The sequence below is a fragment of the Anomaloglossus baeobatrachus genome, chromosome 1 (assembly GCF_048569485.1).
Source record: "Anomaloglossus baeobatrachus isolate aAnoBae1 chromosome 1, aAnoBae1.hap1, whole genome shotgun sequence".
Taxonomy (NCBI): domain Eukaryota; kingdom Metazoa; phylum Chordata; class Amphibia; order Anura; family Aromobatidae; genus Anomaloglossus; species Anomaloglossus baeobatrachus.
The window spans coordinates 945,926,169-945,942,443 of record NC_134353.1 but is presented as its reverse complement, the minus strand read 5'-3'; the positions used below and the strand labels follow the sequence as shown (position 1 = coordinate 945,942,443).

Below are 16,275 nucleotides of genomic sequence, written 5' to 3'. Positions count from 1 at the left end.
CGGCTCTGGGCGATGTTGTGCGGCACGGGCAGCGATATGCCACTGTCGCGCAACAGATGTGGGCGGGTACCCACACTAGCGATATCGGGACCAATATCGCAGTGTGTAAAGTAGCCTTTAGAAGGAGAGTGATGGGGTGGTACGCCAGATGACCTGGTCTCCACAGTCACCGGACCTGAACCCAATCGAGATGGTATGGGGTGAGCTGGACCGCAGAGTGAAGGCAAAAGGGCCAACAAGTGCTAAGCATCTCTGGGAACTCCTTCAAGACTGTTGGAAAACCATTTCCGGTGACTACCTCTTGAAGCTCATCAAGAGAATGCCAAGAGTGTGCAAAGCAGTAATCAAAGCAAAAGGTGGCTACTTTGAAGAACCTAGAATAGAAGACATATTATCAGTTGTTTCACACTTTTTTAAGTATTTCATTCCACATGTGTTAATTCATAGTTTTGATGCCTTCAATTTGAATCTACAATTTTCAGAGCCATGAAAATAAAAAAACCTCATTGAATGAGGTGTGTCCAAACTTTTGGTCTGTTCTGTATACTGTATATCTAATGCCAGAAGCTCCATAGGAACATTTCCAGCTCTCGGGACCTGATGAAGCAGATGAACAGTATTTTCTCGTTGATGTGTCACCAATCCAGGGACCAGATCTTCACACGCCTGGAAAATACCTTCCGAGCCCTTTATCTTTGCCGCTCCTCAGGTCCACAAGTCACGCAATGTCACACTTGGTTTTTTCCTTGTACTGGATGGCTGCTTAAATCACACAGGCATGGCCGACCAAGTCTGACATCAATGTGGCCGGACACATCTGCTGGTACAGGAGCACGAGCTGCTGCTCACAACTAGCTTCCATAAATGCTTGTAGACCTCTAGTAACCCGGCTGTGCCTCGTATAAGGTGACCCTGAGCTGGACGGCCATTCTCATGGTCCCTGAAGCAGCGGCAGTCTGCATAACGCTAAAATACACTGCTAAAAAAAAAAAAAGAGAGAGAAAACTAAATTACCCCATCCTAGGTCTCAATGGATGAAATATTCCAGCTGCAAATCTTTATTCATTACACAAGAAACATAAAAATGATCAATGTGCATTAAAATTGATATCCCATGGATGTCTGGAGGTGGAATAATACTCAAAATCAAATTTCAAGCTGATCCAACTTCAGTGGAAATGCCTCAAGACAAGGCTGAGTAGTGTGTGTGGCCTCCACGTGCCTGTATGACCTCCCTACAACGCATGGGCGTGCTACTGATGAGGCTCAGTAGTGTGTGGCCTCCACGTGTCTGTATGACCTCCCTACAATGCCAGGGCGTGCTCCTCATGAGGCTCAGTAGTGTGTGTGGCCTCCATGTGCCTGTATGACCTCCCTACAATGACTGGGCATGCTCCTGATGAGGCTCAGTAGTGTGTGTGGCCTCCATGTACCTGTATGACCTCCCTACAACGCTTGGACATGCTCCTGATGAGGCGCAGTGGTGTGTGTGGCCGCCACGTGCCTGTATGACCTCCCTACAACGCATGGGCGTGCTCCTGATGAGGCTCAGTAGTGTGTGTGGCCTCCATGTACCTGTATGACCTCCCTACAACACCTGAGCATGCAACCGATGAGGCTCAGTAGTGTGTGTGTGGCCTCCATGTACCTGTATGACCTCCCTACAATGACTGGGCATGCTCCTGATGAGGCTCAGTAGTGTGTGTGGCCTCCATGTACCTGTATGACCTCCCTACAATGACTGGGCATGCTCCTGATGAGGCTCAGTAGTGTGTGTGGCCGCCACGTGCCTGTATGACCTCCCTACAACACCTGGGCATGCTCCTGATGAGGCGGTGGATGCTCTCCTCAGGGATCTTTTCCCAGATCTGGATTAAGCATGTCAACTCCTGAACAATTTGTGGTGCAGCGTGGCGTTGGTGGTTGGAAGAGACATGATGTCCCAGTTGTGCTTGGCTGGATTCAGGGCTGGGGAACAGGCAGATCGCCATAGCATCAATGCCTTCACCGTGTAGGACCTGCTGACACCTGAGCCACATGAGGCCTAACATTGTCATGCATCAGAAGGAGCTCAGGGCCCACTGCACCTGCATGTGGTCTCACAATGGGTCTGAGGATCTCATTCCGTTACCTAATAGTAGTCAGGGTATCTCTGGCTAGCACATGGAAGGCTGTGTGGCCCTCCAAAGAAATCCCACCCCACACCATTATTGACCCACTGCCAAACCGGCCATGATGGAGGATGTTGCAATCAACAGATCGTTGATTCAGACTCTGTCACGTGCTTAGTGTGGACCTGCTCTCATCTGTGAGGAGCACAGGGCAACGTTGAATCTGCCAATCCTGGTGTTCTCTGGCAAATTCCATTCGCCGTGGATGGTGCTGGGCTGTAAGCAGAGCACCCACTTGTGGACATCGGGCCCTCATGCCACCCTCATGGAGTCTGCTTTTGACAGCTGGAGCAGACACATGAATATTAGTGGTCTGCTGGATGTCATTTTGCAAGGCTCTGGCAGTTCCTCCTTGAACAAAGGAGGAGGTAGCGGTCCTGCTGCTGGGTTGTTGCCCTCCGAAGACCCCCTCCACATCTGGTGTACTGGCCTGTTTTCTGGTATCTGCTCCATTCTCTGGACACCTCTAACCCTCTTGTCACAGCTCGCATTGATCTGCCATACTGGATGAGCTGCACTACCTGAGCAACTCCTGTGGGTTGTAAACACCGCCTCATGCCACCTCTAGGGGTGGGAGCAATGACAGAATGCAAAAGTGACCAAAACAACAGCCAAAAAGGATGAGAACAGAGAAATGGTCTTTGGTCACCACCTCCTTTGTAGGGGTTGTCTGACTAATTGCCGATCATTTCTACCTGTTGTCAAGAGCAGGAGAAACTGATCCACAATCAGTGACGCTCCATCACCGGACAGGAGGATTTCACAGAAGTGAGACTGACTTGAAGTTACATTGAGTTGTTTAAGTGTTCCCTTTGTCCAGATAACAGTGCAGAATTATCAGGCAAGTTGTATTTTAGAGGATTTTTTTTATTATTGATCAACAACTATGTTCTCAATCATCCCAAAAGACTCATAAAAACAAAGCTTAATATTTTTGGCAGTTGGAGTGGAGTTTTTTAGATTTGGCTATCTTAGGAGGATATCTGTTTGTGCAGGTAACTATTACTGTGCAGAATTATTAGGCAACTTAATAAAAACCAAATCTATTCCCATCTCACTTGTTTATTTTCACCAGGTAAACCAATATAACTGCACAAAATTTAGAAATAAACATTTCTGACATGCAAAAACAAAACCCCAAAAAATTAGTGACCAATATAGCCACCTTTCTTTATGATGACACTCAACAACTTGATCTGTTTACGCTCAACATTGCATGCAGCAGCCACCAAAGCCTCCAGACACTGTTCTGAGAGGTGGACTGTTTTCCCTGTCTGTAGATCTCATATTTTATGAGGGACTACAGGTTCTCTATGGGGTTCAGATCAGGTGAATAAGAGGGCCTTGTCATTATTATATATCTTTTAGACCTTTACTGGCCAGCCACGCTGTGGAGTAGTTGGATGCATGTGATGGAGCATTGTCCTGCATGAAAATCATGTTTTTCTTGAACGATAGCGACTTCTTCCTGTACCACTGCTTGAAGAATGTCTTCCAGAAACTGGCAGTAGGTCTGGGAGTTGAGCTTCACTCCATCCTCAACCCGAAAAGGTCCCACAAGTTCATCTTTGATGATACCAGTCCATACCAGTCCCCACCTCCACCTTGCTGGCATCTCAGTCGGAGTGGAGCTCTCTGCCCTTTACTGATCCAGCCTCTGGCCCATCCATCTGCCCATCAAGAGTCACTCTCATTTCATCAGTCCATAAAACCTGTGAAAAATCAGTCTTAAGATATTTCTTGGCCCAGTCTTGACGTTTTATCTTATGTTTCTTGGTCAGAGGTGGTGGTTTTCGGCCTTCCTTACCTTGGCCTGTCCCTGAGTATGGCACACCTTGTGCTTTTTGATACTCCAGTAACGTTGCAGCTCTGAAATATGGCCAAACTGGTGGAAAACGGCATCTTGGCAGCTTCACGCTTGATTTTCCTCAATTCAGGGGCAGTTATTTTGCGCCTTTTTTGCCCAACACGCTTCTTGCGACCCTGTTGGCTATTTGCCATGAAACGCTTGATTGTTCGGTGATCACGCTTCAAAAGTTTGGCAATTTCAAGACTGCTGCATCCCTCTGCAAGACATCTCACAATTTTGGACTTTTCAGAGCCTGTTAAATCTCTCTTCTGACCCATTTTGCCAAAGGAAAGGAAGTTGCCTAATAATTAAGCACACCTTATATAGGGTGTTGATGTCATTACACCGCACCCCTCCTCATTACAGAGGTACACATCACCTGATTTACTTCATTGGTAGTTGGCTCTCAGCCTATACAGCTTGGAGTAGGACGACATGTATAAAAAGCGTCATGTGATCACAATACTCATTTGCCTAATAATTCTGCACACAGTGTACAACATACAGTGCACAAATAACACTGTACAGTTCCAAAACAGTTGAATACAATGCATTTTCTGCAGAATGTCAGTCTGGTTATAATTTTTCCTTCTTGGCGAGAAGTGACTTTTCCTTTGCCCATCTCAACACCAGAAAGCTTCACCTTATTGTGTGTGCAGATGCACTGACACCTGCCCGCTGCCATTCCTGAGCAAGCTCTGCACTGTTATTCCCACACTGTGCACCTCCCACGTTATTTTCATGCACTTGATCCCTCCCCCACAGGTTGCACTCTTTTCCCTGCAGGTTACGCCCTTCCCCTGCACTTTGTGCCCTCCTCAAAGCAGGTTGCGCCCTCTCCCCCACAGGTTGTGTTCTTCCCCGCACACTTTGCTCTTTTAATAATAATAATAATAATAATAATAATCTTTATTTCTATAGCGCCAACATATTCCGTAGCGCTTTACAATTCAGGAGGATCATATACAAACAAGTAACAGTTATAGAAATACAATATTTAGAGGGGAAAAAATACAACCCTGCTCGTGAGAGCTTACAATCTACAATGAGATGGGGGGAGAGGCAAGGTTCAAGTGCTTATTTACAATGACAATCCAACCATCTCACGGAAATGGGGCTGGATAATGGTTTCCTGGACCAGTGGGCCCAAGCCTTGAGATGCCTTTGGGTGCCATGGAGTTTGATGTGGAGCTATGTTGTGAGAGGTTGTAGAGGGACTATGTGAATCGAATCTGATTAGGGAGTGTGATAGGCCGCCCTAAAAAGATGCGTCTTTAGGGTGCGTCTGAAGCTGAGTAAGTTGTGATTTGTCCTAACTTCTTGGGGTAGAGCGTTCCAGAGGGTTGGTGCAGCTCGGAAGAAGTCTTGGATCCGGGAGTGGGAGGTTCGAATTAGTGTGGATGTTAGTCGAAAGTCGCTTGCAGAGCGTAGAGAACGGGTGGACTGATAGACAGAGAGGAGGGTGGAGATGTAGGGGGGTGCTGCACTGTGGAGAGCTTTGTGGGCGAGAACAAGCAGTTTGAATTGGATCCTATGATATATGGGCAGCCAGTGCAATGACTGGCACAGAGCAGAGGCATCCGAGTAGCGGTTAGCCAGATAGGTGACCCGGGCTGCTGCATTAAGGATTGACTGTAGAGGAGAGAGTCTAGTTAGGGGGAGACCAATTAATAGGGAGTTACAGTAGTCCAAGCGAGAGTGGATCAGGGCCACGGTGAGGGTTTTTGTCGTTTCCATTGTGAGAAAGGGGCGGATTCTAGAGATGTTCTTGAGGTGCAAGCGGCAGGTGCGGGCAAGAGATTGTATGTGGGAGGTGAAGGAGAGATCAGTGTCAAGTATAACCCCCAGGCAGCGGGCTTGCGGCCTAGGACTTATCGTTGTGCCACACACAGAGAGGGAGATGTCAGGTTGAGGAAAGTTGGAAGATGGAGGGAAAAGAAGAAGTTCAGTTTTGGAAAGGTTAAGTTTCAGATAGAGAGCAGACATTTCCCCAATTGCGCACCCCCCTCCTACACTTTGCACTCTTCCCCCTCAGATTTTCCCTCTCCCCCACCACCCTGCAGGTTTCGCCGTCTTCCCGCAGTTTGCGCCCTCTCCATGCATTTTTTGCCCTTTCCCCTGCAGGTTGCACCCTCACACTTTCCCCCACAGGTTGCACTCCCCCCTGCACTTTGCACTCCCCCCCTTAGGTTGCGCCCCAGCGCACTTTGCAAAATTCACCCCTCCCCCCACACATTGTGCTCCTCCCCCCACACTTTGCACCCTTCCCCCTGAGGTTGTGTCCTCTCCCCATACTTTGGACTCTCCCCCCCTCCCCGTAACTTTACGCCCTTCCCCTTCAGGTTGTGCCCACTCCCCGTACTTTGTGCTTTCCTCCGCACTTTTTCCCCTCCACCCCCACACTTTGTACCCTTCCTCCGCACATTGTGCTCTTCCCCCCGCACTTTCTTTGCACTGTTACACCGCATTTTGGGCTCTACCCCACACACTTTGGACTCATTCCCCCGTACTTGGCACCCTTTCCCCCTCAGGTTGCGCTATCTCCCCGCACTTTACCCCCCATCACCTCGGATTGTGCGCTTTCCCCCTGCACTTTGCGCTTATCCTCTCAGTTTGCGCATTCCCCCCGCACTTTGCGCCTTCTCTCTCATGCACTTTACGTTTTTCCCCTCTCAGGTTGCACTCTTTGCATCCTTTCCCACCACAGGTTGTGCTTTCCCCCCCACACTTTACACCCTTCTCCCTCAAGTTGTGCCCTCTCCCTGCACTTTGTGCCCTCCCCTCCGCACTTTGTGCCCTTCCCCCTCAAGTTGTGCTCTCCCTCACGAACCGAACTTTGTGCCTTTCCTCCTCAGCTCAGGTTGCACTCTCCCCCCCCTGCACTTTGCGCCCCTCCCTCACAGGTTGCACTCTCCCCCCGCACTTTGCGCTCTTCCCCCTCAGGTTGCACTCCCCCCCCCCGCTCTTTGCGCCCTTCCCCCTCAGGTTACACTCTCCCCCCGCACTTTGCGCCCTTCCCCCTCAGGTTGCGCCTCTCCTCCCGCACTTTGCACCCTTCCCCCTCAGGTTGCACTCTCTCCCCGCACTTTGCGCCCTTCCCCCTCAGGTTGCACTCCCCCCCCCCCCCGCTATTTGCGCCCTTCCCCCTCAGGTTGCATTCTCTCCCCGCACTTTGCGCCCTTCCCCCTCAGGTTGCACTCTCTCCCCGCACTTTGCACCCTTCCCCCTCAGGTTGCACTCTCTCCCCGCACTTTGCACCCTTCCCCCTCAGGTTGCACTCTCCCCTCGCACTTTGCGCCCTTCCCCCTCAGGTTGCATTCTCTCCCCGCACTTTGCGCCCTTCCCCCTCAGGTTGCACTCTCCCCTCGCACTTTGCACCCTTCCCCCTCAGGTTGCACTCTCTCCCCGCACTTTGCGCCCTTCCCCCTCAGGTTGCATTCTCTCCCCGCACTTTGCGCCCTTCCCCCTCAGGTTGCACTCTCTCCCCGCACTTTGCGCCCTTCCCCCTCAGGTTGCACTCCCCCCCCCCCCCGCTATTTGCGCCCTTCCCCCTCAGGTTGCATTCTCTCCCCGCACTTTGCACCCTTTCCCCTCAGGTTGCACTCTCCCCTCGCACTTTGCGCCCTTCCCCCTCAGGTTGCATTCTCTCCCCGCACTTTGCGCCCTTCCCCCTCAGTTTGCACTCTCCCCTCGCACTTTGCACCCTTCCCCCTCAGGTTGCACTCTCTCCCCGCAATTTGCGCCCTTGCCCCTCAGGTTGCGCCTCTCCCCCCGCACTTTGCGCCCTTCCCCCTCAGGTTGCTCTCTCCCTGCACTTTGCACCCTTCCCCCTCAGGTTGCTCTCTCCCCGCACTTTGCGCCCTTCCCCCTCAGGTTGCACTCTCTCCCCGCACTTTACGCCCTTCCCCCTCAGGTTGCACTCTCCCCCCGCACTTTGCACCCTTCCCCCTCAGGTTGCGCCTCTCCCCCCCACACTTTACGCCCTTCCCCCTCAGGTTGCACTCTCCCCCCGCACTTTGCACCCTTCCCCCTCAGGTTGCTCTCTCCCCGCACTGTACGCCCTTCCCCCTCAGGTTGCACTCTCTCCCTGCACTTTGCGCCCTTCCCCCTCAGGTTGCTCTCTCCCCGCACTTTGCGCCCTTCCCCCTCAGGTTGCACTCTCTCCCCGCACTTTACGCCCTTCCCCCTCAGGTTGCACTCTCCCCCCGCACTTTGCACCCTTCCCCCTCAGGTTGCGCCTCTCCCCCCGCACTTTGCACCCTTCCCCCTCAGGTTGCACTCTCCCCCCGCACTTTGCGCCCTTCCCCCTCAGGTTGCACTCTCCCCCCGCACTTTGCGCCCTTCCCCCTCAGGTTGCGCCTCTCCCCCCGCACTTTGCACCCTTCCCCCTCAGGTTGCGCCTCTCCCCCCGCACTTTGCACCCTTCCCCCTCAGGTTGCACTCTCCCCCCGCACTTTGCGCCCTTCCCCCTCAGGTTGCACTCTCCCCCCGCACTTTGCGCCCTTCCCCCTCAGGTTGCACTCTTTACCCCGCACTTTGCGCCCTTCCCCCTCAGGTTGCACTCTCTCCCCCCGCACTTTGCACCCTTCCCCCTCAGGTTGCACTCTCTCCCCCCGCACTTTGCGCCCTTCCCCCTCAGGTTGCACTCTCTCTCCGCACTTTGCACCCTTCCCCCTCAGGTTGCACTCTCTCTCCCCGCACTTTGCACCCTTCCCCCTCAGGTTGCACTCTCTCTCTCCGCACTTTGCACCCTTCCCCCTCAGGTTGCACTCTCTCTCCCCGCACTTTGCGCCCTTCCCCCTCAGGTTGCACTCTCTCTCCGCACTTTGCGCCCTTCCCCCTCAGGTTGCACTCTCTCCCCGCACTTTGCACCCTTCCCCCTCAGGTTGCGCCTCTCCCCGCACTTTGCGCCCTTCCCCCTCAGGTTGCACTCTCTCCCCGCACTTTGCGCCCTTCCCCCTCAGGTTGCACTCTCTCCCCGCACTTTGCACCCTTCCCCCTCAGGTTGCACTCTCTCCCCGCACTTTGCACCCTTCCCCCTCAGGTTGCACTCTCTCTCCCCGCACTTTGCGCCCTTCCCCCTCAGGTTGCACTCTCTCCCCGCACTTTGCACCCTTCCCCCTCAGGTTGCACTCTCTCCCCGCACTTTGCACCCTTCCCCCTCAGGTTGCACTCTCTCTCCGCACTTTGCACCCTTCCCCCTCAGGTTGCACTCTCTCCCCGCACTTTGCACCCTTCCCCCTCAGGTTGCACTCTCTCCCCGCACTTTGCGCCCTTCCCCCTCAGGTTGCACTCTCTCCCCGCACTTTGCACCCTTCCCCCTCAGGTTGCACTCTCTCCCCGCACTTTGCACCCTTCCCCCTCAGGTTGCACTCTCTCTCCGCACTTTGCACCCTTCCCCCTCAGGTTGCACTCTCTCCCCGCACTTTGCACCCTTCCCCCTCAGGTTGCACTCTCTCCCCGCACTTTGCGCCCTTCCCCCTCAGGTTGCACTCTCTCCCCGCACTTTGCGCCCTTCCCCCTCAGGTTGCACTCTCTCCCCGCACTTTGCGCCCTTCCCCCTCAGGTTGCACTCTCTCCCCGCACTTTGCACCCTTCCCCCTCAGGTTGCACTCTCTCCCCGCACTTTGCACCCTTCCCCCTCAGGTTGCTCTCTCCCCGCACTTTGCGCCCTTCCCCCTCAGGTTGCACTCTCTCCCCGCACTTTGCGCCCTTCCCCCTCAGGTTGCACTCTCTCCCCGCACTTTGCACCCTTCCCCCTCAGGTTGCACTCTCTCCCTGCCTGCACTTTGCACCCTTCCCCCTCAGGTTGCGCCTCTCCCCGCACTTTGCGCCCTTCCCCCTCAGGTTGCACTCTCTCCCCGCACTTTGCGCCCTTCCCCCTCAGGTTGCACTCTCTCCCCGCACTTTGCACCCTTCCCCCTCAGGTTGCACTCTCTCCCCGCACTTTGCACCCTTCCCCCTCAGGTTGCACTCTCTCTCCCCGCACTTTGCGCCCTTCCCCCTCAGGTTGCACTCTCTCCCCGCACTTTGCACCCTTCCCCCTCAGGTTGCACTCTCTCCCCGCACTTTGCACCCTTCCCCCTCAGGTTGCACTCTCTCTCCGCACTTGCACCCTTCCCCCTCAAGGTTGCACTCTCTCCCCGCACTTTGCACCCTTCCCCCTCAGGTTGCACTCTCTCCCCGCACTTTGCGCCCTTCCCCCTCAGGTTGCACTCTCTCCCCGCACTTTGCACCCTTCCCCCTCAGGTTGCACTCTCTCCCCGCACTTTGCACCCTTCCCCCTCAGGTTGCACTCTCTCTCCGCACTTTGCACCCTTCCCCCTCAGGTTGCACTCTCTCCCCGCACTTTGCACCCTTCCCCCTCAGGTTGCACTCTCTCCCCGCACTTTGCGCCCTTCCCCCTCAGGTTGCACTCTCTCCCCGCACTTTGCGCCCTTCCCCCTCAGGTTGCACTCTCTCCCCGCACTTTGCGCCCTTCCCCCTCAGGTTGCACTCTCTCCCCGCACTTTGCACCCTTCCCCCTCAGGTTGCACTCTCTCCCCGCACTTTGCACCCTTCCCCCTCAGGTTGCTCTCTCCCCGCACTTTGCGCCCTTCCCCCTCAGGTTGCACTCTCTCCCCGCACTTTGCGCCCTTCCCCCTCAGGTTGCACTCTCTCCCCGCACTTTGCACCCTTCCCCCTCAGGTTGCACTCTCTCCCCGCACTTTGCACCCTTCCCCCTCAGGTTGCTCTCTCCCCGCACTTTGCACCCTTCCCCCTCAGGTTGCACTCTCTCCCCCCCGCACTTTGCGCCCTTCCCCCTCAGGTTGCACTCTCTCCCCGCACTTTGCACCCTTCCCCCTCAGGTTGCACTCTCTCCCCGCACTTTGCACCCTTCCCCCTCAGGTTGCACTCTCTCTCCGCACTTTGCACCCTTCCCCCTCAGGTTGCACTCTCTCCCCGCACTTTGCACCCTTCCCCCTCAGGTTGCACTCTCTCCCCGCACTTTGCGCCCTTCCCCCTCAGGTTGCACTCTCTCCCCGCACTTTGCGCCCTTCCCCCTCAGGTTGCACTCTCTCCCCGCACTTTGCGCCCTTCCCCCTCAGGTTGCGCCTCTCCCGTGCTCCCGCCGCTGCCGACGACAACGTTCTCCTCAGGTAGCTCCGACCGTTTGAACTACGTGCCCGGCCTCATGTGGGCGGCAGAGGACACGCCCACGCACGGTACGACACGCCCTCCCACAGATTACGCACTCTGCGTAACCCTTTACCTGAGAGTTACGCAGTCCGCGTAAGACCGTACGCTATTTGCGCAGCTCCGCAGACTCAGGTGAGAGGAGGATTCGGTACAGACAAGCCCCTGCGACAAACTCCTCCCACACCGGAGCCCGCGGAGCAGCCCGGCGGCCACGCAACGATCTGTTACCACAGAGACCACTACGCTATTTACGTACCTGGCCGATCCCAGGTTACGTAGAAAGCGTCCGTCCCTGAGCCCGCCCCTCGGTAGTTGCTAGACCCCGCCCCCTTCTCCGGGGCGGTCCACACACGAATGTAAACCTGGCCCCAGGAAGATGGCGGCGGCGGCGGGGAGTCGGAGCTCGTCGTCCGGATTATCCGCAGCCGCGGGCGGCGTCACAGCCCCCGGGAGTCCGGAGACGGGGCGGCTGCACGGCGGAGAGGCGGAGGCCGGGGAGGCCCGGACCGGGGAGGCGCGGGCGGACGACTGGAGGCGCAAGCAGCTGCGCAGAGTCCGGAGTGTGGATGTGGAGAAGGAGCCCGGGGAGCCGGAGCCCGAGGCCGGGGACAGCGGCAGCCTCAGGTACGGGGGGACTACAGCGCCCAGCACGGCCGGGGACAGGGGGACTACAGCGCCCAGCACGGCCGGGGACGGGGGGACTACAGCGCCCAGCACGGCCGGGGGCGGGGGGACTACAGCGCCCAGCACTGCCGGGGACGGGGGGACTACAGCGCCCAGCACTGCCGGGGACGGGGGGACTACAGCGCCCAGCACTGCCGGGGACAGGGGGACTACAGCGCCCAGCACTGCCGGGGACTGGGGGGACTACAGCGCCCAGCACTGCCGGGGACAGGGGGACTACAGCGCCCAGCACTGCCGGGGACTGGGGGGACTACAGCGCCCAGCACTGCCGCGGACAGGGGGACTACAGCGCCCAGCACTGCCGGGGACAGGGGGACCACAGCGCCCAGCACTGCCGGGGACAGGGGGACCACAGCGCCCAGCACTGCCGGGGACGGGGGGACTACAGCGCCCAGCACTGCCGGGGACGGGGGGACTACAGCGCCCAGCACTGCCGGGGACGGGGGGGGACTACAGCGCCCAGCACTGCGACTACAGCGCCCAGCACTGCCGGGGACGGGGGGGACTACAGCGCCCAGCACTGCCGGGGACGGGGGGGGACTACAGCGCCCAGCACTGCCGGGGACGGGGGGGACTACAGCGCCCAGCACTGCCGGGGACGGGGGGGACTACAGCGCCCAGCACTGCCGGGGACGGGGGGGACTACAGCGCCCAGCACTGCCGGGGACGGGGGGGGACTACAGCGCCCAGCACTGCCGGGGACGGGGGGGACTACAGCGCCCAGCACTGCCGGGGACGGGGGGGACTACAGCGCCCAGCACTGCCGGGGACGGGGGGGACTACAGCGCCCAGCACTGCCGGGGACGGGGGGGGACTACAGCGCCCAGCACTGCCGGGGACGGGGGGGACTACAGCGCCCAGCACTGCCGGGGACGGGGGGGACTACAGCGCCCAGCACTGCCGGGGACGGGGGGGACTACAGCGCCCAGCACTGCCGGGGACGGGGGGGACTACAGCGCCCAGCACTGCCGGGGACGGGGGGGGACTACAGCGCCCAGCACTGCCGGGGACGGGGGGGACTACAGCGCCCAGCACTGCCGGGGACGGGGGGGGACTACAGCGCCCAGCACTGCCGGGGACGGGGGGGACTACAGCGCCCAGCACTGCCGGGGACGGGGGGGGACTACAGCGCCCAGCACTGCCGGGGACGGGGGGGACTACAGCGCCCAGCACTGCCGGGGACGGGGGGGGACTACAGCGCCCAGCACTGCCGGGGACGGGGGGGACTACAGCGCCCAGCACTGCCGGGGACGGGGGGGACTACAGCGCCCAGCACTGCCGGGGACGGGGGGGACTACAGCGCCCAGCACTGCCGGGGACGGGGGGGACTACAGCGCCCAGCACTGCCGGGGACGGGGGGGACTACAGCGCCCAGCACTGCCGGGGACGGGGGGGACTACAGCGCCCAGCACTGCCGGGGACGGGGGGGACTACAGCGCCCAGCACTGCCGGGGACGGGGGGGGACTACAGCGCCCAGCACTGCCGGGGACGGGGGGGACTACAGCGCCCAGCACTGCCGGGGACGGGGGGGACTACAGCGCCCAGCACTGCCGGGGACGGGGGGGACTACAGCGCCCAGCACTGCCGGGGACGGGGGGGACTACAGCGCCCAGCACTGCCGGGGACGGGGGGGACTACAGCGCCCAGCACTGCCGGGGACGGGGGGGACTACAGCGCCCAGCACTGCCGGGGACGGGGGGGACTACAGCGCCCAGCACTGCCGGGGACGGGGGGGGACTACAGCGCCCAGCACTGCCGGGGACGGGGGGGGACTACAGCGCCCAGCACTGCCGGGGACGGGGGGGACTACAGCGCCCAGCACTGCCGGGGACGGGGGGGACTACAGCGCCCAGCACTGCCGGGGACGGGGGGGACTACAGCGCCCAGCACTGCCGGGGACGGGGGGGACTACAGCGCCCAGCACTGCCGGGGACGGGGGGGGACTACAGCGCCCAGCACTGCCGGGGACGGGGGGGGACTACAGCGCCCAGCACTGCCGGGGACGGGGGGGACTACAGCGCCCAGCACTGCCGGGGACGGGGGGGGGACTACAGCGCCCAGCACTGCCGGGGACGGGGGGGGGACTACAGCGCCCAGCACTGCCGGGGACGGGGGGGGGACTACAGCGCCCAGCACTGCCGGGGACAGGGGGACTACAGCGCCCAGCACTGCCGGGGACAGGGGGACCACAGCGCCCAGCACTGCCGGGGACGGGGGGACTCACAGCGCCCAGCACTGCCGGGGACGGGGGGACTACAGCGCCCAGCACTGCCGGGGACGGGGGGGACTACAGCGCCCAGCACTGCCGGGGACTACAGCGCCCAGCACTGCCGGGGACGGGGGGGACTACAGCGCCCAGCACTGCCGGGGACGGGGGGGACTACAGCGCCCAGCACTGCCGGGGACGGGGGGGGACTACAGCGCCCAGCACTGCCGGGGACGGGGGGGACTACAGCGCCCAGCACTGCCGGGGACGGGGGGGACTACAGCGCCCAGCACTGCCGGGGACGGGGGGGACTACAGCGCCCAGCACTGCCGGGGACGGGGGGGACTACAGCGCCCAGCACTGCCGGGGACGGGGGGGACTACAGCGCCCAGCACTGCCGGGGACGGGGGGGGACTACAGCGCCCAGCACTGCCGGGGACGGGGGGGACTACAGCGCCCAGCACTGCCGGGGACGGGGGGGACTACAGCGCCCAGCACTGCCGGGGACGGGGGGGACTACAGCGCCCAGCACTGCCGGGGACGGGGGGGACTACAGCGCCCAGCACTGCCGGGGACGGGGGGGGACTACAGCGCCCAGCACTGCCGGGGACGGGGGGGACTACAGCGCCCAGCACTGCCGGGGACGGGGGGGACTACAGCGCCCAGCACTGCCGGGGACGGGGGGGACTACAGCGCCCAGCACTGCCGGGGACGGGGGGGACTACAGCGCCCAGCACTGCCGGGGACGGGGGGGACTACAGCGCCCAGCACTGCCGGGGACGGGGGGGACTACAGCGCCCAGCACTGCCGGGGACGGGGGGGACTACAGCGCCCAGCACTGCCGGGGACGGGGGGGACTACAGCGCCCAGCACTGCCGGGGACGGGGGGGACTACAGCGCCCAGCACTGCCGGGGACGGGGGGGACTACAGCGCCCAGCACTGCCGGGGACGGGGGGGACTACAGCGCCCAGCACTGCCGGGGACGGGGGGGACTACAGCGCCCAGCACTGCCGGGGACGGGGGGGACTACAGCGCCCAGCACTGCCGGGGACGGGGGGGACTACAGCGCCCAGCACTGCCGGGGACGGGGGGGACTACAGCGCCCAGCACTGCCGGGGACGGGGGGGACTACAGCGCCCAGCACTGCCGGGGACGGGGGGGACTACAGCGCCCAGCACTGCCGGGGACGGGGGGGACTACAGCGCCCAGCACTGCCGGGGACGGGGGGGACTACAGCGCCCAGCACTGCCGGGGACGGGGGGGACTACAGCGCCCAGCACTGCCGGGGACGGGGGGGGACTACAGCGCCCAGCACTGCCGGGGACGGGGGGGACTACAGCGCCCAGCACTGCCGGGGACGGGGGGGACTACAGCGCCCAGCACTGCCGGGGACGGGGGGGGACTACAGCGCCCAGCACTGCCGGGGACGGGGGGGGACTACAGCGCCCAGCACTGCCGGGGACGGGGGGGGGACTACAGCGCCCAGCACTGCCGGGGACGGGGGGGGACTACAGCGCCCAGCACTGCCGGGGACGGGGGGGGACTACAGCGCCCAGCACGGCCGGGGACGGGGGGGGACTACAGCGCCCAGCACGGCCGGGGACGGGGGGGACTACAGCGCCCAGCACGGCCGGGGACGGGGGGGGACTACAGCGCCCAGCACGGCCGGGGACGGGGGGGACTACAGCGCCCAGCACGGCCGGGGACGGGGGGGGACTACAGCGCCCAGCACGGCCGGGGACGGGGGGGGACTACAGCGCCCAGCACGGCCGGGGACGGGGGGGGACTACAGCGCCCAGCACGGCCGGGGACGGGGGGGGACTACAGCGCCCAGCACTGCCGGGGACGGGGGGGGACTACAGCGCCCAGCACGGCCGGGGACGTGGGGACTACAGCGCCCAGCACGGCCGGGGACGGGGGGGACTACAGCTGCCCCAGCACGGCCTGGGACGGTGGGGACTACAGCGCCCAGCACGGCCGGGGACGGGGGGGGGGGACTACAGCGCCCAGCACGGCCGGACGGGGGGGGACTACAGCGCCCAGCACTGCCGGGGACGGGGGGGGGGACTACAAGCGCCCAGCACGGCCGGTAGTGGCGACACTGACTGCCCTGCTGTCACTGATGGGGGGATATCCAGTGCACACAGCTGAGCCTCTGGTGCAGTGTGATACCCTGTAATGCAG

At 61.0% G+C, this 16,275-nt stretch overlaps 1 protein-coding gene across 1 annotated transcript in view; it reads left to right on the top strand.

Annotated features, from left to right (window-relative positions):
* Window positions 1-11,575: 11,575 nt before the first annotated feature.
* Window positions 11,576-16,275, top strand: part of MAP3K1 (mitogen-activated protein kinase kinase kinase 1) — a 27,303-nt gene continuing 22,603 nt past the window's right edge. The window contains 1 exon segment of the mRNA XM_075330860.1: window positions 11,576-11,823. Coding sequence (XP_075186975.1) covers window positions 11,576-11,823 — 248 coding nt within the window.